A 21007-nucleotide genomic window follows, 5' to 3' on the forward strand; every position below is an offset into this window, starting at 1 on the left:
ATCTCCAGAACTTATTCATTTTCTAGTTTCAAGTTTCTACCCTTTAACAACATCTCTCTGACTCCTCTCTACCATGGTCCCTGGTAACCACCATTCTATTCTGTTTTTATGAGTTTGAGTTTGGTTCTTTTAGGTTCTACAAATAACTGAGATCATACAGAATTTGTGTTTCTCCTTCTGACGTACTAAGCATAATGCCCTCAATTTCCATCCATATTGTTACAAATGGCAAGATGTTCTTTTTTTCTCATGTCTGAATAATGTTCCTGTGTGTATATATATAACATCTTTTTTATCCATTGATGGATACTTAGGTTGTTTCCCTATCTTGGCTATTGTGAATAATGCTACAGTGAACATGAGAGCACAGATATCTCTTTGATACCTGTTTTCATATCCTAGAACTTTCTCAAGACCTTGCTTGTTTCCTCTCCCTCACCTGAGCCTCTACCATTGCCTCTCTGGCCTGCTGGTCCCAGAAGGATGAGGCATTCAGAGTATAGCCATTCACCTAACCCTCAGATAGAAACAGAGATGCCTAGATTGAACCCCAGCCCATCTGCAGATGTGAGCAAAAATAAACTATTATTGGGGCATCTGGGTGGCCCAGTTGGTTAAGCATCTGACTCTTGATCTCAGTGTGGGTCTTAATCTAAGGGTTGTGATTTCAAGCTCCATGCCTAGCATGGAGCCTACTTTAAAAATATATATTATTGCTTTATGCCACTGACTGGTGATAATGGTTATATAGCAGTAGCAGATCAACATATCACCTATTTGTCTAATATAAATGTCCAAATATAAATATTTAGCCTTTTTTCTCTCTTTTGTGCTCTGGACTTGTGTATCCAGCTGACTACTTGGCATCTCTATTTGATGTTTAATAGATATCTCAAACCAAAAAAGAAATCTAAGATGTGACTCTACTTTCATCTCTTAAATTTACCTTTTTTTTCATCTCAATATATACCATCATCCTTCCAGTTGTTTAAGCCAAAAAACTAGGAGTCATTTTTGATTGCTTGTTCTTTCACTTTCCACATTTATTCTATTAGCAATCCCTGCATGGTTTCCTACAGAGTTCTGCATGTAAATTCATCCACTTTTCTCATCAATATACCATCTCTTATCCAAAAAAGTTCAGTAAACTTTTATCTTCCTGCCTTCATTTTTTTCCCTTTCTTCCACTTATTCCTCACATATTGTCCAGAGTGATCTTTTAAAAGAGTAAATCAGATCCTTCCACTTCCCTCTAATAGCTGCCCATCAAGACTCAGAATAAAATCCAAACTCCTAAGGGTTCTCATATTTTGGCCCCTGCCTGCCTCTTCAGACCTCACTTTATACCACTCTCTGGCCTCACTGCTCTTCTTTTTTGCCCTTCACACTGCCAACGTATTCTGACCTAGGGGACATGGTACTGGCTACTTCCTATAACAAGAATGCTGCCTCCTCATGTATCGTTCTATCAGCTTAAGTATTACCTCCTCAGAGAGGTCTTCCCTGACCATTTTCTTTTAGGTAGAAACTCACCCTTACCGTCCTGTCTACTGGGTGGAATGCATACTGTGTTGTGCTGCCCTAGCCTTCTGCAGTGGAGGCTCTGCTGCCCTCGCTGCTGAGTGCTGTTGGCAGACAGTCTTCAGTTGTCAGCCCTTTTGGGGGATTGCTTCAGCTGCAGAGAGCAAGGCCACACCCCCTCCCAGAGTGACCCACACCCAATGGGGTATAATGGTCAGGAAACTACAAAGGGTTGGTGCACTTCAACATTCCCGAAGGGGTGGGTTCAGGCTGCTTTGCCACCAACTTCTCTCTCTGTCCGCCTCTAGTTCCTTCTCCTCTCTCTTGCACTGATGCTGATTTTAAGGACCCTCCTTAGCAAATAGTTTGCATTCTAAACTCCACCTCGGTGTCTGCTTCTCAACACCAGGGAAGCCTTATTTTCTTCATTTTCTTATTTTCTTCATTTTAAAATGATTTGTAATTGTTTTACTGGATCACTAGCAGGTTGATGGTTTCTCCTACTAGAATGTAAGCACACAGAGACCTAGACTTCTTTGGTATTATATCCTTAGTGTCCTGAAGCCTGGAATACCATCATCATCATCATGCAAACATCTAGTATTTACTATATGTCGGGTGCTATTATAAATACTTTACCTATGTTAATTTACTTCATCCTCATAACGGTGTGAGTTAGGTGCTGTTATTTCTTGCATTTTACAGTTGGCTAGCCCTGGGCCACACAGATAGTACCAGAACCAATACTTGAATCCAGGCAGTCAGTATCTAGATTCTATGTACTTAACCAATCCATTATTCTGTTTTTGCAGCAGCTGTTCAATAAATCTGAATGATCGAATAAATAAAGAAAAGGAGGTGGGGCTGGCTGGGTGGCTCAGTTGGTTGAGCGTCTCTCTTTTTTTTTTAATATATATTTATTTATTTATTCATGAGAGAAACACAGAGAGGCAGAGACACAGGCAGAGGGAGACTTAGTTCAGGTCTTGATCTCAGGGTGTGAAGTCAAGCCCCATGTTGAGCTCCACGCTGGGTGTGGAGTGTACTTAAAAAAAAAGAAAAGAAAGAAAGAAAGGAAAAGGAGTAATTGTATATGCTTTTCAAATTTGGGGATATCACCTATTTGTGATATTTGACAAATATTTTCTGAGCACTTCCTATATGCCAGGTATTATGGTATGCACAGGGGATACAATGTGCATACCATAAAAATAAAACAGATGTGATTCTTGACCTCAAAAAGCTTGTATAATCTAATAAAAGAGAACAGATTAAAAAATGTGAAAATGAGCAAATATATTATTGTGAACCATTACTTTCCTTCCTTTTTTAAAAAAAGATTTTCTTTATTTATTTAGAGAAAGAGGGTGAGTGTGCATGGGTGTGTGAGTGGGGAAGGGGCAGAGGGAGACACAGAATCTTCAGCAGACTCTCCTGCTGAGCGAGGACATCATGACCTGAGCCAAAATCAAGAGTCAGATGCACTCAATCGACTGAGCCAGCCAGGTGCCCCACTTTCCCTCTTTCTAAGGTGGCAGTCTAGAGGCATAGCCACTATCATGGCTACCCACGATGTTTGGTTTTCTTTTCAATAAGATGTATCCTTTCAGGTAATCAGAGTATCACCAGTGCCTGTTCTATAAGGTATACTTTTAGGTAATGGAGCCATAAGGACAACATTTCTTACACAGTGACTTTTTAAAAAAGATTATAGAGCTGTCATCATTTCTTTGTCTTAGCTGGGAGATGAGAATAGAGGTGCTGAAGCTCCTATCGGTGGTGGAGCTTAGCATTAGGAAGAGTTACCCAGTTGTTGTCTCAGGACTCAATCCCTGAGTCTTTTCATCAACTAACCCAGAGAACCAGAGAGAAGTCAGAGATGCAGGGGGAGCCAGAGCAGTTGGCCACCTCTGTGGACTGAAAAGGAACATATTAAGGAAGGAGTGCTATAGTATGATGACCTAGAGCACAGAGTCTGGGGCTTAGACCTGGGCTTGTACTCTCACTTGCTCACTTACCATGTGGATTACAGCAGCCTACTTGTCTACTTGGGGTCCCTTTCCCTCCTAGGTTAAAATGGGAATAATAATGGCACCTGCCTCAGAGGTTAGCATCAAGTTGTTGTGAAGATAATGCATATGAAGCAGATCTCAGTGACTGTGGTATTTGGATTTCAGGGGAGTCTGGGCATCTGAGTCATCATAGTTGTTATAAAACCACAGTGTAGAGTTTGTCTCCTCTGCCTAGTGAAATTCAAAAGCTGAGCGGATGCTGATAGATCCATTTAAAGCCATCATCTCTGTAATGCTTTCCACAATCTCTCATTCAAGGCTTTTCAGCACTGCTTATTTTTAGTTCATTCATAGCACTTCTCCCGGGGTGACACACTATTGCTTGTCAGTATTATTTTCCCACCTGACTTCTGTTTGCTAGTGTTTGAATTGTATTAGTCTTCTCCCTCTTCCACCCCTCAATTATTGGAATGAGGGTATGTGCATTCTGTATTGAAGGAAATAAATACTGAATCTGTGGCACAGTAATGTAATGCTTTCTCTTGCAGGGTATAATAATTCTGCCGTGTTATCTAGGTCTGTATTTTTTTTTAAGATTTTATTTATCTATTCATAGAGACACACACACAGAGAGAGAGAGAGAGAGAGAGAGAGAGAGAGGCAGAGACACAGGCAGAGGGAGAAGCAGGCTCCATGCAGGGAGCCCAACGTGGGACTCAATTCCGGGTCTCCAGGATCACACCCCAGGCCGCAGGCGGCACTAAACCGCTGTACCACGGGGGCTGCGCAAGGTCAGTATTTTTTTTTTTAAGATTTTATTTATTCATTTGACAGAGACAGAGAGAGAGAGCACAAGCAGGGGTACTCAGAGGGAGAGATGGAGAAGCAGACTCTCCACTGAGCAGGGAGCCTGCTGCGGGGCTTGATTCTAGGACCCTGAGATCATGACCTGAGCCAAAGGCAGATGCTTAACCAACTGAGCCACCCAGGCACCCCAAGGTCAGTGTTTTTGACTCCTAGTAGCAGTAGCCAAATTTGTACCAGTTGAAGTTCCTCAGGAATACTTCTTAATGATGAGAGATTTTTTTTCCTTCGCCTTAAGAGTAGTTGGATCAACTTCTTCTGTTTTTCTGCTTATTTTTCTTCTTTACTTTGTAGAGGAAGAAAAAGGCAAAAAAAGAGTTAGGAGGTAAGTAATAAGTAAGATGTCTTCTAAATAGAATCACAGATGAGAATGAAATTTACAGAGGATTAAAAGAGGAGTGATGTTGGGAATCCTTTGGGCCTAGAAAAAAACAAACAAACAAACCACGAGAACATTTGGCTTTCTGGAACTTGAAAAGAGTAAAGACTTATCCAATAACAGTTGTAAGTCATCATGGATATGGATTTCTAAAGCTTAAGGAATAAAATATTTTGCAAAATTTCCAGATCACAAATGATTGGCACAGTACTCTGGAATAGCAATGCTTTATATTGAGAATCTTCAAACATCTGAAATCTGTCATTGCTTGAGGATTATCAAAGCCTAAGGATAATTGCCAAATCCCAGATTCACCTATAGAATCACCTTGTGGTTCATGATTAAAAAAAAGGGGGGGGGCAGGGAAAGAATTTGTAGTTAATTACTAGGTCTTGGGGGTGCCTGGCTAGCTCAGTTGGTTAAGTGGCTGCTTTCCACTCAGGTTATGATCTTGGGGTCCTGGGATTGAGCCCCGCATCAGGCTCCCTGCTCAGCGAGGAGTCTGCTCCTCCCTTTCTTTCCTCTCCCTTTGTCCCCTCCCTCATGCTCTCTCTCTCTCTCTCTCAAATAAATAAAAAGTCTTAAAAAATAATTACTAGGCCTTGGTCTAGAAAATGTACAAAGCACACAAGAATGGTGATGGAGTTTTGACGGGAGTGGAGGGACTTGAATTCTTTTGCAACTGGAATGTGCTGGAACTTCCCAACGGTTTGAAAGAATGCCTAGAATTTCTTTTTCTATTATGGTCACTGTTATTTCTCACAGAAGCAAGTGAATCTTCCCAAGCTGCCCTGGTTCCAGTAGATGAGTCCCCAGCAGGCTTCTGGGGAGCAAAGTTGGCCAGTGCACCATGGTTTGGGCACTGAGGGATCCCTGTGTTTCTCACGCAATAGGTGTTAGAGCTGTTATAAATCTTTAAAGCCAACAGGAAAATTAAGAAGTATGGCACAGAGCAGGACCTTGTCAGCTCCGTAATGGGTGGCGGGTAGAAGAATTCTGCTACTTCCCTTGAGGCACTTAGTATAACTAAAAAAAAAAACAAAAAACAAAAAACCCCACAGAACCGCCTGCTTTGTGGTCATTATCCAATTATAACAGGTTTTCACTTGGAAGAATTTAGTCATGTATTGCTTTCAGTTCATCTGGGGGGAAAAACAGTGTTGAATTCAATCAGGATGAGGGGTCTGTGACCCTTAGTGATGGAAAAAGACTATTTCTCTTAAATCATTTAGGGCAGTGAGTGCTGTAGAACATGGATAGAAATCAGGGAATATTACAGCTATCTTCTGGAGGTCGTCCCCCATTAGAATGTGAGCTCTATGAGAGTAAGGATTTTGTTGTGTTCACTGCTATATCCCCAGGCCTCTCTCTCTCTCTCTCTCTGTGTGTGTGTGTGTGTGTGTGTCTCATGAATGAATGAGAGAATGAATCTTTAAAAGATTTTATTTGTTTATTCATGAGAGACACAGAAAGAGAGGCAGAGACACAGGCAGAGGGAGGAGAAGCAGGCTCCATGCAGGGAGCCCGATGTGGGACTCAATCCTGGGACTCCAGGATCACACCCTGAGCCAAAGGCAGACGCTCAACTGCTAAGCAACCCAGGCATCCCTGAATAAATAAAATCTTAAAAAAAAAAAAAAAAAAAAAAGAACTCTTCATGTTGTAGGGCATTTATTGTTTTTTAGACATGTGTTATTTTATTTTCTGTTTAAAAAAAGGAAAACACATAAAGATATTGAATGAGAATCTTCAAATCAACTCCAGCCAAAATGAGGCTTTAAACATCACTTCTCTACCTTTTTTTTTTTTTTTTAAGATTTATTTATTTTATTCAGAGAGAGAGAGAGACTGAGAGGCAGAGACACAGGCAGAGGGAGAAGCAGGCTCCACACAGGGAGCCCGACGTGGGACTCAATCCCCGGTCTCCAGGATCACACCCCAGGCTGCAGGCAGCGCCAAACCCCTGCGCCACCGGGGCTGCCCTAAACATCACTTCTCAAATACCTTTTGCCTAATCTTACTAGATAACATTTGGGGACAAGTTAAAACTTGGAGCTATCTTTTCTAAACTTGGTCTTCTTTACAGAGACATTTGGTAAAACCTGCACAACTCTGGAGGATGCTAATTAAGTGTTCTTGTAGCTACTGCATTAAAAAAATGTATTCATTGTTTGTGTTTTTGCTTCAAACTGCTTAGCGTAACATTTATCAAAGCCAGAGCACATGCTGATAAAAATATCCAGTTGTGCATTCTCAAATGTTATAAAAAGCTCTCTAGGTTGCTGAAGGTCACTGCTGGACAAGTCTCCATGCGTCAGAGGTTGGAGTGCGTATGTGTACGTAATGTGAGTGTTTCTGAGGTTAAGGAGTAGAAATTTGCTGTGATGGATTTCCTTGATTTTTCTCTCCATACCTATCAAGGAAAGGATAGTCCCTGGTTTTTATTTCTTGTTTACAAGAATGGGAAAGAAAAATGTGAAGTCTGCGTGGTTTATTATTTTATTTGTGGTTGAATCCTCATTTCTGAGAGAGGGCAAGTTAGGTGGTCCCCTCTGTTTTCCTTTCTCAATGTCACTGCTTTTTCACCTTTCTCCTTACTTCTTTAGCCTCTGACTAGGGTAAAATTGAGTGTGTCAGCAGGACTAGCACTGCCTAAGTAGAAATTAGGAGGCTGCCTAAGCAGCCTGATTTATGAGGCATTGAAAGGCACATCTGACCAAAAATAACTCTTTCACTCGCCTGCCATCAGTGCCTAAAATTCCCATGATAAGAATCACCCATTAAAAATTTTCTGCAGACACGCATGGTTTATCTGGGTCAATAAAGCATTGTGTTAGGGAGAAAGAGGAAAGTGGGAAAATGGGAAAGTATCTCATTAGAATGATTTTATCTTCTGAATCTCTCAGCCTCTTGGTCAAGGGTAGTATCTTAAATCAATATACTATTTAAGGCTGAAGGAAATTGGGAATTAGAGTCTTGTGTAGGATCTTCTTGTAGACTAGAGCAGTGTGAAGCCAATAAGCCTTGGGGAGGAGATTCCCCAAACTAGACTGAAGAGCTAAGATATCAAAGACACATTTAGATATTTCACAATTCTGTTTAAGGCCAGGTTAGGAAGTAGGGTACATAATAGCTGGAGGGATCTCCTTTCAATTCCCCTTTTCTACCATCTTAGTCTTGGGTAACTATAACAAGACTAATGATTCTTTTATTCATAACATTGTGATGAAGGCCAAGTAGACTTATGACCAGAGGGAGATACATTTGGAGAAACAGAATTAATGATAAATTCTATGACTTTATTCAGACTATTCTGTAAAAGTGTCTGGAGTGATGTTTCTGGTATTGCTAAATTGTCCATTCCTGGTCCTCACCAGACCTTCTGAAACAGATGTTCTGAGGTAGGGGCCTGGGATTCTACCCTCTAACAAACATGTCTGCTGATTTTTATGAACACTATTCGAGAATCACCAGTTAAGAGGCATTAGTAGATCATAAGGTGGCTAATTTTTTTTTCAAAGATTTTATTTATTTATTCATGAGAGACACACACAGAGAGAGGCAGAGACACAGGCAGAGGGAGAAGCAGGCTCCGTGCAGGGAGCCCAACGTGGGACTTGATCCCAGGATCGCGGGATCATGCTCTGAACTGAAGGCAGACGCTCAACTGCTGAGCCACCCAGGCATTCCTAGAGGTGGCTAATTAAGGTTCAAATGCTAGCTAGCTTGGCTGCTTACTCACTTTATGGCCTCAGACAAGCTATTTAATCCTCTAGTTCTCAGTTTCCTCATTAGAATAGCGACTTTGCAAGGTTATTGAGTGAGGTCTGAAAAGTCCTGTGAAGTTAAGCATAGCACCTGGCACCTACTAAGGGCAAAAGTGCTAACTATTATTATGATGAGTATGTATATTGAAAAAGACTCCTAGACAATGCTTACTGACATTAAATATTTTATGGACTATTTACTTTGTAAAAGTAAAGTAAATTTAAAATTCTGTTTCAGTATATGGTAAAACCAATTGGTTTCCTAATTTCCCAATTATAGTTACCTAAGGTTTCTCTGTTGCTTTATTACCTTTTGCTTTTCTGTCTCCTCAAACATAACTAACAGCAAGAAACTTGGATGGAAAAATTTCATAATAAATATTCAGAACTATCTTGCATAAACCATAGTATCTCACAATTGAAGAATTGGTTAGCTGAGTATGTTCTACTTTGAAATATTTTGCATATTGTTACTAGAACAGACCACCTGATTTATTATTTTTTATTAAAAAATATTTTATTTATTCATGAGAGACACAGAAAGAGAGAGGCAGAGACACAGGCAGAGGGAGAAGTGGACTCCATGCAGGGAGCCCGATGTGGGACTCGATCCCAGGACTCCAGGATCACGTCCTGGGCTGAAGGCAGATGTGCTTAACCCCTAAGCCACCCAGGCATCCCCCACCTGGGTTCTATACCAGCTGTTGCTTTCCTTTATATTTAAATGTATTTTAATACATTAAAAATATTTTATTATAAGTAATCTCTACACCCAGCTTGGGACTTGAACCCACAACCCTAAGATCAAGAGTCACATGCTCTACCAATAAGCCCACAACATGCCCCTATTATCTTATATCTTTACCCCTTTTTCCTGCCCCTTGCTCTCTCTCCTTGGTTGACGAAGTGCCTACGTTCTCCATTTTTTCCTGTTTTTTTTTTTTTTTTGTCTTTCTCTTGTGTAATGTCTTCTCCTTCACCTTATAAGCAGAATTACTCTACACAGCTAAAGTCAGAGCTGAGAGAATTTATTTGGAATGCTGTTGAATTTCATAGCAGCTTATTCAGAGTTGGTATCGATAAATACACAAGCAGGCCTATGCCTAAAATAGATCTCAGAGTGCCAAACCAAAAGGATAACAGTGAAGGTAAAAAACGGATTCTTACTAGTTTATCTTGCTATAGATTATGGTAAACACTATTACCCAATGGCAATGTAAAAATGAGAAAGTCAGTAGAATATTATGTAATTGCAGGGTTTGGTAAATGGGATACATTATAAGGTGGAGTATGGAGGAGGAGATCTGCGAGAAATGCTGACTTTCAGTGTTCTTCCTTCAACTACGACCTAAAAGACACAGCCGATGAGGAAAATGGTGCACTTGGCATCACCTCCCATGCATTCCTTTCTAAAGGCCAGAATCCCTTTTGAGTGGTGGAAATATGAACTCTGGGAAGTGGAATTCTTAGGTTCAAATCCAGGCTTCACAATTATAAGCTGAGTGTCCTTGGACGATTTACTCTCCCTCTGCCTCGGTTTCCTTATTATAGAGATAATAATGGCATACATTTCAGGGGTGCCTAGGAGGAACAAATGGGAATAATACTTAGAAAAGCACGTAGAAAATACCTACCTTGAAGTAAACTCTCAATTATCAATTGCTGTTAGTGTTATTATCTTTGGTATTTTTTACTCACTAAGTTTGAAATATCCTGACAGAGGAGGTGTGCAGGGAGTTTCTGGGCAGACCAATTTGCTTGTACTGTGTGAATTTACACAGTAGTTATTTTTCTTTCTGGGAAGTGAAATCCCTGCCTGGTTGCTGTTCACATCTTTATTCAGTGAAGTGCACTATGATTTCTAGTAAATCTCAGATATTTCTGGATTTATAAATTAATTCATTGCTAATTCACCTGTAACTACATATTATGAAAACAGAGATGTATTCAGCATGTACTAAAACTCTCCCTTTACAGCATGCACATCTCAATTCTGGAAATATCTATTTGGCCCAGTGCATCTTTCTTTCTCGTGATTAACATTCTGCTTTGTTGTTGTTGTTGTTGTTGATATTCAGCATATGTGAACTGATAGTAAATCTGGGAATTTGTCACTTAAAATATTGTAGGTCTCGTACATAACCAGTAATGGTAAGTAGAGGAATTTTTAAATCCCTTTGGCAAAAGTGTAAGAAAGCAAAGAAAAGGGCATCATATTTCAAAAAGTATTTTCAGACAAATCATTCTCTGAGAGACTGAAAATAACATCAGTCATGCAAGACACACCCCTTTACTTCTATTCCATTTTTATCATATCAATCTCCTTTGCAAAATTGAAGTTGTTCATATTTTCCTTCCAAACTGTGGGAAATAAGTCATGAGTAACTTTGGCTCTTTGATAAAGTTAGGTTAAGGGACTGCTTATCACTGAAACAATGAACACAAAAGCAGTTCAATCCTGGGGCCTCTGACAAAACTCCTCAATACCCAGGCGGTACTCATGCTCCTTGTTCTCAGGCATTCCAGGGGAGTGGCTACAGGACAGCCTGCACAAGGAATTTTCAAATACTTGAAAATTCTTTCCAATTTTCCCACCCTTCAGAGTTGATAAGTCTCTGATCCTTTAGCAAAGGATTTGTTCTGCAAGAACCCAAAGTATCCCAAAGAACTATGTTTACCCATAACAAGCCTAGCTCTCTGTTTAACGTAGCCAGAAGGACACTGCTTTTTGGACTCATGGTCACATCCCCACAGATTTGACTTCATTTGGTGGACACTATTAAAAGATTATCCTATTATTGAGAATTTCCATTGCATCACATTCTAAATATTAGTAACGTCCCCTATGGGGAAAGTGATGTAATGAGAGGGCATAGACTGATTTGACCTCAGGCAAATCATACAGATAGGTATGTGGACTAATCGTCTGACTAATAAAGCCCAGTGGTACAGGGAGTAATGCTCATGGGGCAGAGACTTCCCTAGTAGTTCTTGAAAAAGGTAAAGCCACAGAAGGAAGTTTCATATGACTCTGTTGCCTTGGTCCTGTGATGATTATTTTGAAAGCTGCCAAGGAAGAGAAAGTATAGATAGGAACTATGGCAGAATGATGGAATGATGGAATGGGAATGGAGCCATGAGTAGCTTGCTGACACTTTAACAGGTGGGGAACATAGCATTTCTTTCTTTTTTTTTTTTTTTTTTTCTATTTTGGAAGCCAAATGATGCTCATAAGGAATTAAAACTGCAGTTGAGAGCTGCAGGGGATTTAAGAATGAAGATATATATATATATATTTAAAGATTTTATTTATTTATTCATGAGAGGCAGAGACATAGGCAGAGGGAGAAGCAGGCTCCCTACCGGGGAGCCTGATGCAGGACTTGATCTCAGGACCCTGGGATCACAACCTGAACCAAAGGCAGACACTCAACCACCTAGCCACCCAGGTGCCCCAAGAACGAAGATACTAAGAAACAGTTATAACAATGATTTTTTTTTCAATGTTACCAGAAAAAAGTTTTGAAAGAGCACCTAAGGAAAAAGATTCTAGTTAAAAAGGAATGAGAAGACATAAAGGGGCTCAATAATTTGACAAACTAGTTAAAATTAAACTTTTAATTATAACTTTGCTTGAACAAACCTTACAAACAATTGATTACATTTTTGAATTGTTAAAAAAATAAATTACAGAAGTAGTACATGATCAATAAAAGAATGTCAAGCACTATAGATATATGCAAAATAAAAAGTGAAAATCTCTCTCTTTCCCTTACAGGGGTAAATACTGCTATAATCTATTTATCTTTCAGGCCTTTTAGAACACTGTATATATTATAAATGTGTTTTAGGGTGGATGCTATGACTATATGTATTCTGCTATTTTTAAAAAAGATTTTATTTATTTATTCTTGAGAGACACACAGAGAGAGGCAGAGACACAGGTAGAGGGAGAAGCAGGCTCCATGCAGGGAGCCTGATGAGGGACTCGATCCTGGACCCTGGGATCATGCCCTGAGCTGAAGGCAGACACAACCGCTGAGCCACCCAGGAGTCCCTTTTTTAAAAAATATTTTATTTATTTATTCATGAGAGACATAGAGACAGGCAGAGACACAGGCAAAGGGAAAAGCAGGCTCCTTGCAAGGAGACCGTGCAATTTTTTTTTAATCTTAATATATTATGTACATTTTTGTACCCTTAAAAAATAGACATTATTTGTATTCTTCTTAATGGGTAATCAATTATTTAAATAAACTGAAATGTATTGCCAGCCAAGACTCCTTGGCAATTCTGAAACTTAAGCAAAATTCTATATTGGATGTATTTAAAATATTTTTCTTGATGTGATATACTTGCTGACATGTTTGATAATTGTTTGTAAATGATGCCCCACTAGATGGCATTCCACTTACCAGGATAAGATAGGAAAAGATAAGACATGCCACAGGTAATAAAAGCAGATTTCAAAAAAAAAAAAAAAAAAGCAGATTTCATGAGAATATGTATAGTATAATTCAAATTCTATAAAAGGTATGTACATGTGTAGAAAGCAGGCTAGCAGCCTAGATACTAAAATGCTAACAGCTGTCATTGCAGGATGGTTTAAATGTAGGGTTCTTTTTTTTTTTCTGATATGGTTTTTTGGTTTCCTTTTTTTTTTTTTAAAGATTTATTTATTTACTTTAGAGAGAGTGAGCATGAGCAAGAGGGGCAGAAGGAGAAAGAGAGATAATCTCAAGTAGACTCCATTCTAAGCATGGAGCCCACCATGGGGCTTGATCTCATGACCCTGAGATCATGACATGGCCAAAACCAAGAGTCAGGTGCCTAACCAACTGTGCCATCCAGGCACCCAGTTTTCTGTATTTTCAACAATGAGCTTCCATTGCTTTTTAAAAAGTAAATGTAGTATAAAAATGCATCTGATAAAAGTTCATGTACAAAGACTATAGTAACTAAACCCATCTCAATTAGCTTCCACTCTATCGCCATACCTCAGAGTAAAAGAGTATAAGTACCAGGCCCTTCTTTGATTTTCCTAGGGAATTAGTTTTGAGTTCCCTCATTAAGATAAAGTAATCTTTAGCATCATTAAAAAAGTTGATCAGGAAATGAGACAAAAATCGGGAAATCATATTCCTTTATTACATATATGAAATATAAAAATTAACATATATATATATTGCAAGTCCACAGGACCTCAGGAAAAAAACTATGTTCTGTATGTGAAGTTAATTTTATGGCACTGTGGTTTATGTTTTGTATATTCAAGTACGGAAGAAACTGTATGTATTGTGTTTATGCATGGGTACAGAAGATGAATAATAATGGAAACTGTAGTTTGGTGAACTATCACATACATTGTGTCAAAAAAATGAGTAAATATAATGGCCATATACTGTTAATAAAGATAAGGAAGAAACTGTTTCATTCAGGTTTAAATACTAAACACAAAAATAAATTCCGTGTCTACAATAATTTTTGCAGTGTATACAAGTGCATTGCAAATAAATGAGCTTTTAAAAATTTAAAGTCCATTTCCTCTTCAAGCATTTCTACACTTATGATTTCTTCTTCTTAAATTAAAGTCTCATCTTGTTTAGTTTTTAAAAAATATTTTCATCATGGCTGGTATCTGTGGAATCTAACTTCTACCCTGAAGCTGAGACTTCATATGCAAACATGTTCTCCTTTTAGGTTTTTTCCAAATGTTCAGAGCTAAAACCATACAACTTCCTTTTGTCCACACATAGTGGCAGTGCTTCTGTTTCAGTAGGTGTTTATACACGCCCTTTATTTTTCTTTCCGCCAACAACAGTCTTCAAACTTTCACAACACAAGTGGTAGGTAGTAAAGTGCTTTATACAAGGAAATACTATATACATGTGGAGAGGTTCCATTTAACACCCCACAGACCAAAGTTCACACACATCACACAAAGGAAGGCTCTTTTTTAAGAGAAACCTTTTTTGATAGTTGGGTTGGGGAGTCCTTAAAATCTCCTTAATTACTTTAAGTAGCACAAATATAAGTAACATATCTGAAGCTGGAAGGAGTTAGATGTACTGCTCTTAATGGATTACTGCTAAATATCATACTGCTATTAAAAATACTCTTAATAGTTATGAATTACAGAATCAGTCCCATAGAAAGTAGGTATCAGCATAGGATTTCTCATTTGTCTTTATGACACAAACTGTATTTAAACATGGCCCCCCAAAAGACGGATTAGACAAGGCCCCTGAATTGGAATATTTCTGTATATTTTGGCACTTAAAAAATTTCAGTTTCATTTTTGAGGTCTCCTTTCCATTAAGTTTGTGTTTCATACATAGAGAAGTGCCATTATGTGCTATATACCTATATTGCTACTTGCACTCTCTTTTTAAAATATCCATGACTTTTCTTCCAAGGGATGGTTTCCAGTGCTGGACAAAACTTTTCATATTCACGACTAGTTTGCCTGTTCTTACATCTTCATGTCCTGCCACAAGGTATTCCAAACCTAAAAGAGAACAAAGTTAGGGGCTACACAGTATCATAATTTGTTGAAGGGAGTAGATGTGACCTCAGTGGTTTCATATGCACAGTTCATGGTTTTATATATTCATAGTTGAAATAGGGAGTCACAGGCAATGACAGCTGGCACTGATTAAGCATTTACTCTATGTTAAATGGTTTGTGTGTATTATTTCATTTAATCTTGAAAATAACCCTAGGAAGTAGGTTTTTTTTTTCTTCTGGTTTTACAAATAAGGAAACTAAGGCCTTGCAAGATTACAAAGCTTGTTTAGTGTCTCCCAGTGAATAGCAGCACTTGGATTTAAGCTCAGGTCTGTCTGGCTGTAGAACTTTTACTTTATACTGTACTACCCTCCATGATAAAGAAGTGAGGATTCTGTGGGTACTTAGCATACTGCCATAAATTAGTATTTTTTGGAGTCTCACTATGTATGGTAGTGTATATTAAGGAGGATTTCATAAAAGTGAAACAACTATTTGGGAAAACATATTGGAAGAGACTTATGACTTATATAAAGTAATACATATTTCCTATAGAAAGTCCATGTATTTTTGGAATATAGACATTTGTTTGTCATATTTAAAGAAAAAGATGAGACTTCACCAGATATTTGTAATTCAAAATTATTTGGGCTTCAAATAAAAATTTTTGGCTAATGTACAGAAAAATGAAAATACAATCTCATTATCTAGACAACAACAAAAAAATGAAGTATGTTAATCTCCTTCAGTAGATGTTTGTAATAATATCAATATTGGTCTTCATGTTCTGTCTCCAAATGAATGAGGCCATATAATGTTTGTCCTTCTCCGATTGACTTATTTCACTCAGCATAATGGGAAACGAACTAGGGGTGGTGGAAGGGGAGGAGGGCAGGGGTGTGGAGGTGAATGGGTGATGGGCACTGAGGGGGGCACTTGATGGGATGAGCACTGAGTGTTATTCTGTATGTTGGCAAATTGAACACCAATAAAAAATAAATTTATTATTAAAAATATCAATATTGGTGTTTTGAAACAATTTTCTTTAACATTATAGGACAGAGCAAATAAGTAATTACATTTATAAAAGAAAACTTTCCAAGATAAAGAGACATATACTTTAAAACTTAAGAGACAATACTAGATGTTAATATTAAACTGAAAATACCAATTTAAACTCATGGCTTTGTATGTAAATATAAAAATTAATATATATTAATAAAATATATAAAATAAAACATATATATATATATGTATTTTTTTAGAAGGCCTCCCAGTAGCAATGAACACCTATAATGGACATACTGTGGTCTCAAATTAAACAGATCTCACTAAAAACAAAACAAGGCTTCTTGCAGAAATGCTATTACAGGTTCAGGGCAGGAAAATACAGAGTAGCATGGGATATCTTATTGTGCTAAAAAGCATGGAAGCTCTCAAAGACTAATGGGGATCACTGTAAAAGGACATGGGAGCTAGGAAGAAAAGGCTACAACTTGTTAAAGTTGTGATAATTTGAGCAACAAGGAACATAATAATTGCTATCTATTGAAACATACTGAATCAACAAAAATCTGTAATTTCAAAATGATACTCAAAAAAAGAAATTCAGAGAAAAACTAATTTATCATCTTTTGAGGTAGCTGTTAAAACCTTACTTACTTTGAAAAATGAGTACTTTGGGAGTTATAGGGAAAGAATTTAGCACTTATCCTGTCTTTACAATAGGAACTGTGAATAGCAGCTATAGGTTAACAGTAACCTATAGCCCAGCTTGAAAGAGAAAATCCCTTTACAGAAGAATGTCAACTAGTAAATGAAGGGAATCAGAAAAACATCTTTTCTCAAGCTCCAATGAAATTATTGATTCAGGAAGGATTGCTAGTTGGTGGTAACATCATTAAGTCAATGGTTAGTGGGAAACTGAATATTTGTATCATGATGAAGTTATACCACACTTATTACTTTCTAATCTCTAAAGGGAAAACAAAACTGCCCAATGGAGAGATCAGACTATCATCTAACCAACGGTCAAGTTTAGCAACTCCGATGGTGGGTTATCCAGGTCCTATGTGTGTTCTGATAGGATTTAACATGAAGTCCATACCCAGCAATATCTCTAATGGATTCTAGTCAAAATGTTTGTCTTGGATCTATCAAGCTTTTCTTTAGAGATTACAAGAAACATAGGAGGTAGAGGGACAAGCTAAATGACACCACAGGAACCAATAAGACAACTGTAGAAGGTAAGATAATCTACAGGACATTTGGCCTGGATTCTTCAATACTAATAATTTCTTCAACAACAATTAAAAAAGGAACTGTGCTTGAATAAAAGATACTTGAGAGACTTTAAAACCAGATACAATGTGTTATCCTGGATTAAACACTGACAAGGACAAACCAGTTCTAAAGGACAGTTTTGGGCTAGTTAGGAAATTGGAATATCGTCTGAGTATTAGAACGTGTGAAAAGAAACTATAATTGAAGGCAATGATCACTAACTGAATAAAGTAGGTTGTAGAATGGAGCATACTATGATTTTATTTTGGTGAAAAAATACAATATATGTACACACAAAGACCTTGCAGGATTTGCACTAAGCTGTTAACAGAGAGGATCTCTGGAGGTAAGAAATGTGAAACTTTAACTTTTCCTCTAAATTTTTATAATGTACACATGTATACATTCTATAAGGAGAGGGTTATTTAAAATATTATTAAAAGAAATCAGCCCTAAACTTAAAAATATCTATGATGGTGTTTTCATAAAAAAAAAATGAGAGAGAGAGAAAATAAAGGGAAAATAATGGTAGAGATTTTAAGCACTGGAAAGCACAAATGTTAAGATGGATTATAAGGTATTTACATTATTTAAAGAGTAACCTTGGCATCTGTATGAAAAGAATCCCAGTATTTAATTAATGGGCTAATTAAAATATAATGGTCTTGATATTGTTTGTATCATACTTTAAGTAATAAAATCCTTGTGTAAAAATACAATAAATAATTTTTAGGAAACTTCATTGCTAAATCTAGGATTTTATTTTATTTAAAGATTTTATATATTTATTCATGAGAGACTCAGAGAGGCAAAGACATAGGTAGAGGGAGAAGCGAGCTCCCCATAGGGAGCCTGATGCAGGACTTGATCCCAGGACCCCAAGATCAGGACCTTAGCCAAAGGCAGATGCTCAACCACTGAGCCACCCGTGTGCTCCACTAAGTCTAGTATTTTAAATGAATTTACTTTGAAACTATAAAGAGAGGAAATACTATAGGAGTTTTCCATTAAAGTATGAATATACATTAAACTAATAAAAATGATACTGAATAAATCCACAAATTATGGAGCAGCATCATGTAAAAAATTAGCATAGAAAACAATGTTATCTGTTGTATCACTTACTAGCATTTACTTTTTACTTTCCTATTTTTATGCTTTTGACATCTACTTTGATACGTTTGAGGGCACAAAGTTTATTTTGTTCTCATAAAAAACATACTTTATTGCTAGTGTTGATATCCCAAATTATTGATGAATGAGTAAGTGTATATATGAATGTAGGAATGAATGAATTTGCAGGGTTGCCAATTAGATTGTTCCTTTTCAAAAAAAGTAGCAGAGGAAGCTAGTTGGCGTTTCAGGTTTCCGAATTTTCTTATCAGCTTTCTTTGGCCTTAGTTACTGAACTTGTAAAAAATGGAAAAACAAAGTGAAATGAAAGAGTGTCTGGTTTTGCTTTGGCAGGTTCCAGTCTTTTCTTCAAAGCAAGTAAACATGTTTTTAAGAATTCTTTGAATAATTGCACTTATGTTTTCAATTGTGATGAACTCAGTTGATTCTTTGACTCTGGCAGAAACCTGATGAGGAAGTATAGTTCACTTCCTGGAGGGTGGCTCAGATGCTCAAAGCTTTTTCTTTTTAATGTTTTACTAAAAAACTGGACAGATTATTTATTCTTTTGCCAAGATAGTAGAAAGTGCTTGCAGGAAGAGCCTCTACACACAGATTACTGGGAAATAGAACCTAAATTAATGACTCTTCATTTCCTGTATTCAAAATCTCAGATTCTGATTACTTCATTTGTTCTTTGGAAACATATTTGTTTATTATTGAAAATGTCTTTGTTTCCTTTTCCTTATGAAAATTTAAATGAATTTATGTAAAATACTAAAGGGGTATAAAAGGATGGAAGAGATTAGTCAACAGACAAAAAGTCAAGAGTTTTATATTATATTTTAGGTTGTTTAGGTTGGGGGGAATATTTCATTGATAGTTTCTCTTTTTCTCTGTCACTCAGTTATCTATTTCTCTCAGTTATTAATCAGATACTACAGTGACTTCTTATGGAACATAACTGGGGTTTCCTGGGCTTTTATTTGAAAGGAATTAGATCCAGAACATAAATTATGCACCTGTTTTAGCAGTGCCATAAAGACACAGATGGTAACTACACAAAGTGAGAAATACAGAAGATTTTTAAAAAGATACTTGTCTTAATAGAACTTAATCTGGATATCATGTTATCATTTAATGGTAGGTACTAGAAATGCTATGATCAAAAATCTAAAACCCATTCTCAAATTTAATGGAGACAGAGAAATAAGGAGCCTATGACACAGTATGAAAGTGCACTTATAGAGTGTAAAGGTAAGAATCCCACGCTTACTTGCTTGGTTCTACCATGGTAATTACATTTTAAGATGCAAATTTCCCTTAATTCCTGCTGTTTTTAATTTCTGCTGTTTCTAATTTGAAACCAGAATGATCATTTAATGAAAAACAAAATGATGAGAATTAGAGCTGTTTTCTATCCAGGAGACACAGATGCTTCTCATGCAATTGTAAAAATAAATTCAATATTATTTGTACAGATGGAATTTTGCATTTGAATTTCCTTTGGGATTGTAAATCCTACCCAGGGCACTGCACTAGGACCTAGCTTTCAGATGAATTGTTAGTGGCAACTAAATTTATGAAAGTGTTTTCTATACTACTGGCACCTGGAACCAAGCTGAGACTTCTCTTTTAGAACAGAAAATATTATATTGCTGGATTTAAAAATATTTTACTTTTATAAAATGTGTGGAAGAGAAATAATTTTTTGATGTCAGCTCAAAGAATTCTATTTGGATTTTTCCCAGAATTCAGATGGTGAAAAGAAGAGATACTCTTGGTGAGTTTGTTTCTTTTTTTTTTAATAATAAATTTATTTTTTATTGGTGTTCAATTTACCAACATACAGAATAACACCCAGTGCTCATCTCGGTGAGTTTGTTTCAGTTGTGGTTTGAAAATGTTAATACAAGGAGCAAATCAGCATAGACAAAGTAGTTATTAAGCTAGACAAGTCTAATAAAGCTTACCAGGATTGAGGATTGGACAAGTGCAGCCTCTGTTAGTCCATGATTCTGGATACAATGTTCTTTTTCCTCGTAAAATTTTCAATTTGGTAGATTTTAAGACTTTTTTTATCTTCACATTGACCTCAGCATGGGATCCTTTGTCGTGAGCTGATAAAATCTTTATTTTTAGTACTGTAACAGCACAATTCCAAAAGTCAAAATGCATAGAATTTCATAGTACCTTTTGGATTTGGAATAACTTAAATATGTATTTCAGAGTATAATGGAAAAGTTAATTAATGATGGAAATGTGGAAATTTGCTTTAAAAATCATTAGGTACTTGAGCACTGAGTAATATCTAGAATTATTGAATCACTGTATATTACACCTGAAACTAATATAAAACTGTATGTTAACTATACTGGAATTTAAAAAAACTCAAAAAAATCATTAGGCTCACTAACTTTTGCATTGGTTTCACCTTATTTACCTATATTAACTATACTCTTCCTTCTTAGACATTTTCAACCACTGTTTCCCATATCATTAAGCTAAAAGAATATCAGCCATTTGCCTACTGCAAACATAATCTTTTTTTTTTTTAAAGA

General features: G+C 37.0%; 1 protein-coding gene and 1 long non-coding RNA gene across 7 annotated transcripts in view; one reads left to right on the plus strand and one right to left on the minus strand.

The window, feature by feature from the left end:
- The window catches only part of LOC140602904 (uncharacterized), a 178913-nt gene that overhangs the window by 46844 nt on the left and 111062 nt on the right, over nt 1–21007 (plus strand). For 3 of the 5 annotated variants that reach the window (XR_012005885.1, XR_012005886.1, XR_012005882.1), the window contains exon 4: nt 4150–4324. The exons of 1 other annotated variant lie outside the window; for it this stretch is intronic. This is a non-coding gene — a long non-coding RNA (uncharacterized lncRNA). Of the gene's footprint in view, nt 1–4149; nt 4325–20197; nt 20230–21007 lie in introns of all 5 variants that reach the window. One more of the 5 variants, XR_012005884.1, reaches the window with a different exon arrangement.
- NTN4 (netrin 4) overlaps nt 12147–21007 on the minus strand; it is a 124336-nt gene continuing 115475 nt past the window's right edge. For both annotated transcript variants that reach the window (XM_072773162.1, XM_072773161.1), the window contains exons 9-10: nt 20420–20590; nt 12147–15051 (exon numbers count right to left, since the gene is read on the minus strand). In XM_072773162.1, coding sequence (XP_072629263.1) covers nt 14915–15051; nt 20420–20590 — 308 coding nt within the window. In that variant the 3' untranslated portion in view covers nt 12147–14914. The remainder of the gene's footprint in view (nt 15052–20419; nt 20591–21007) is intronic.

The sequence above is a fragment of the Canis lupus genome, chromosome 13 (genome assembly GCF_048164855.1).
Source record: "Canis lupus baileyi chromosome 13, mCanLup2.hap1, whole genome shotgun sequence".
Taxonomy (NCBI): domain Eukaryota; kingdom Metazoa; phylum Chordata; class Mammalia; order Carnivora; family Canidae; genus Canis; species Canis lupus.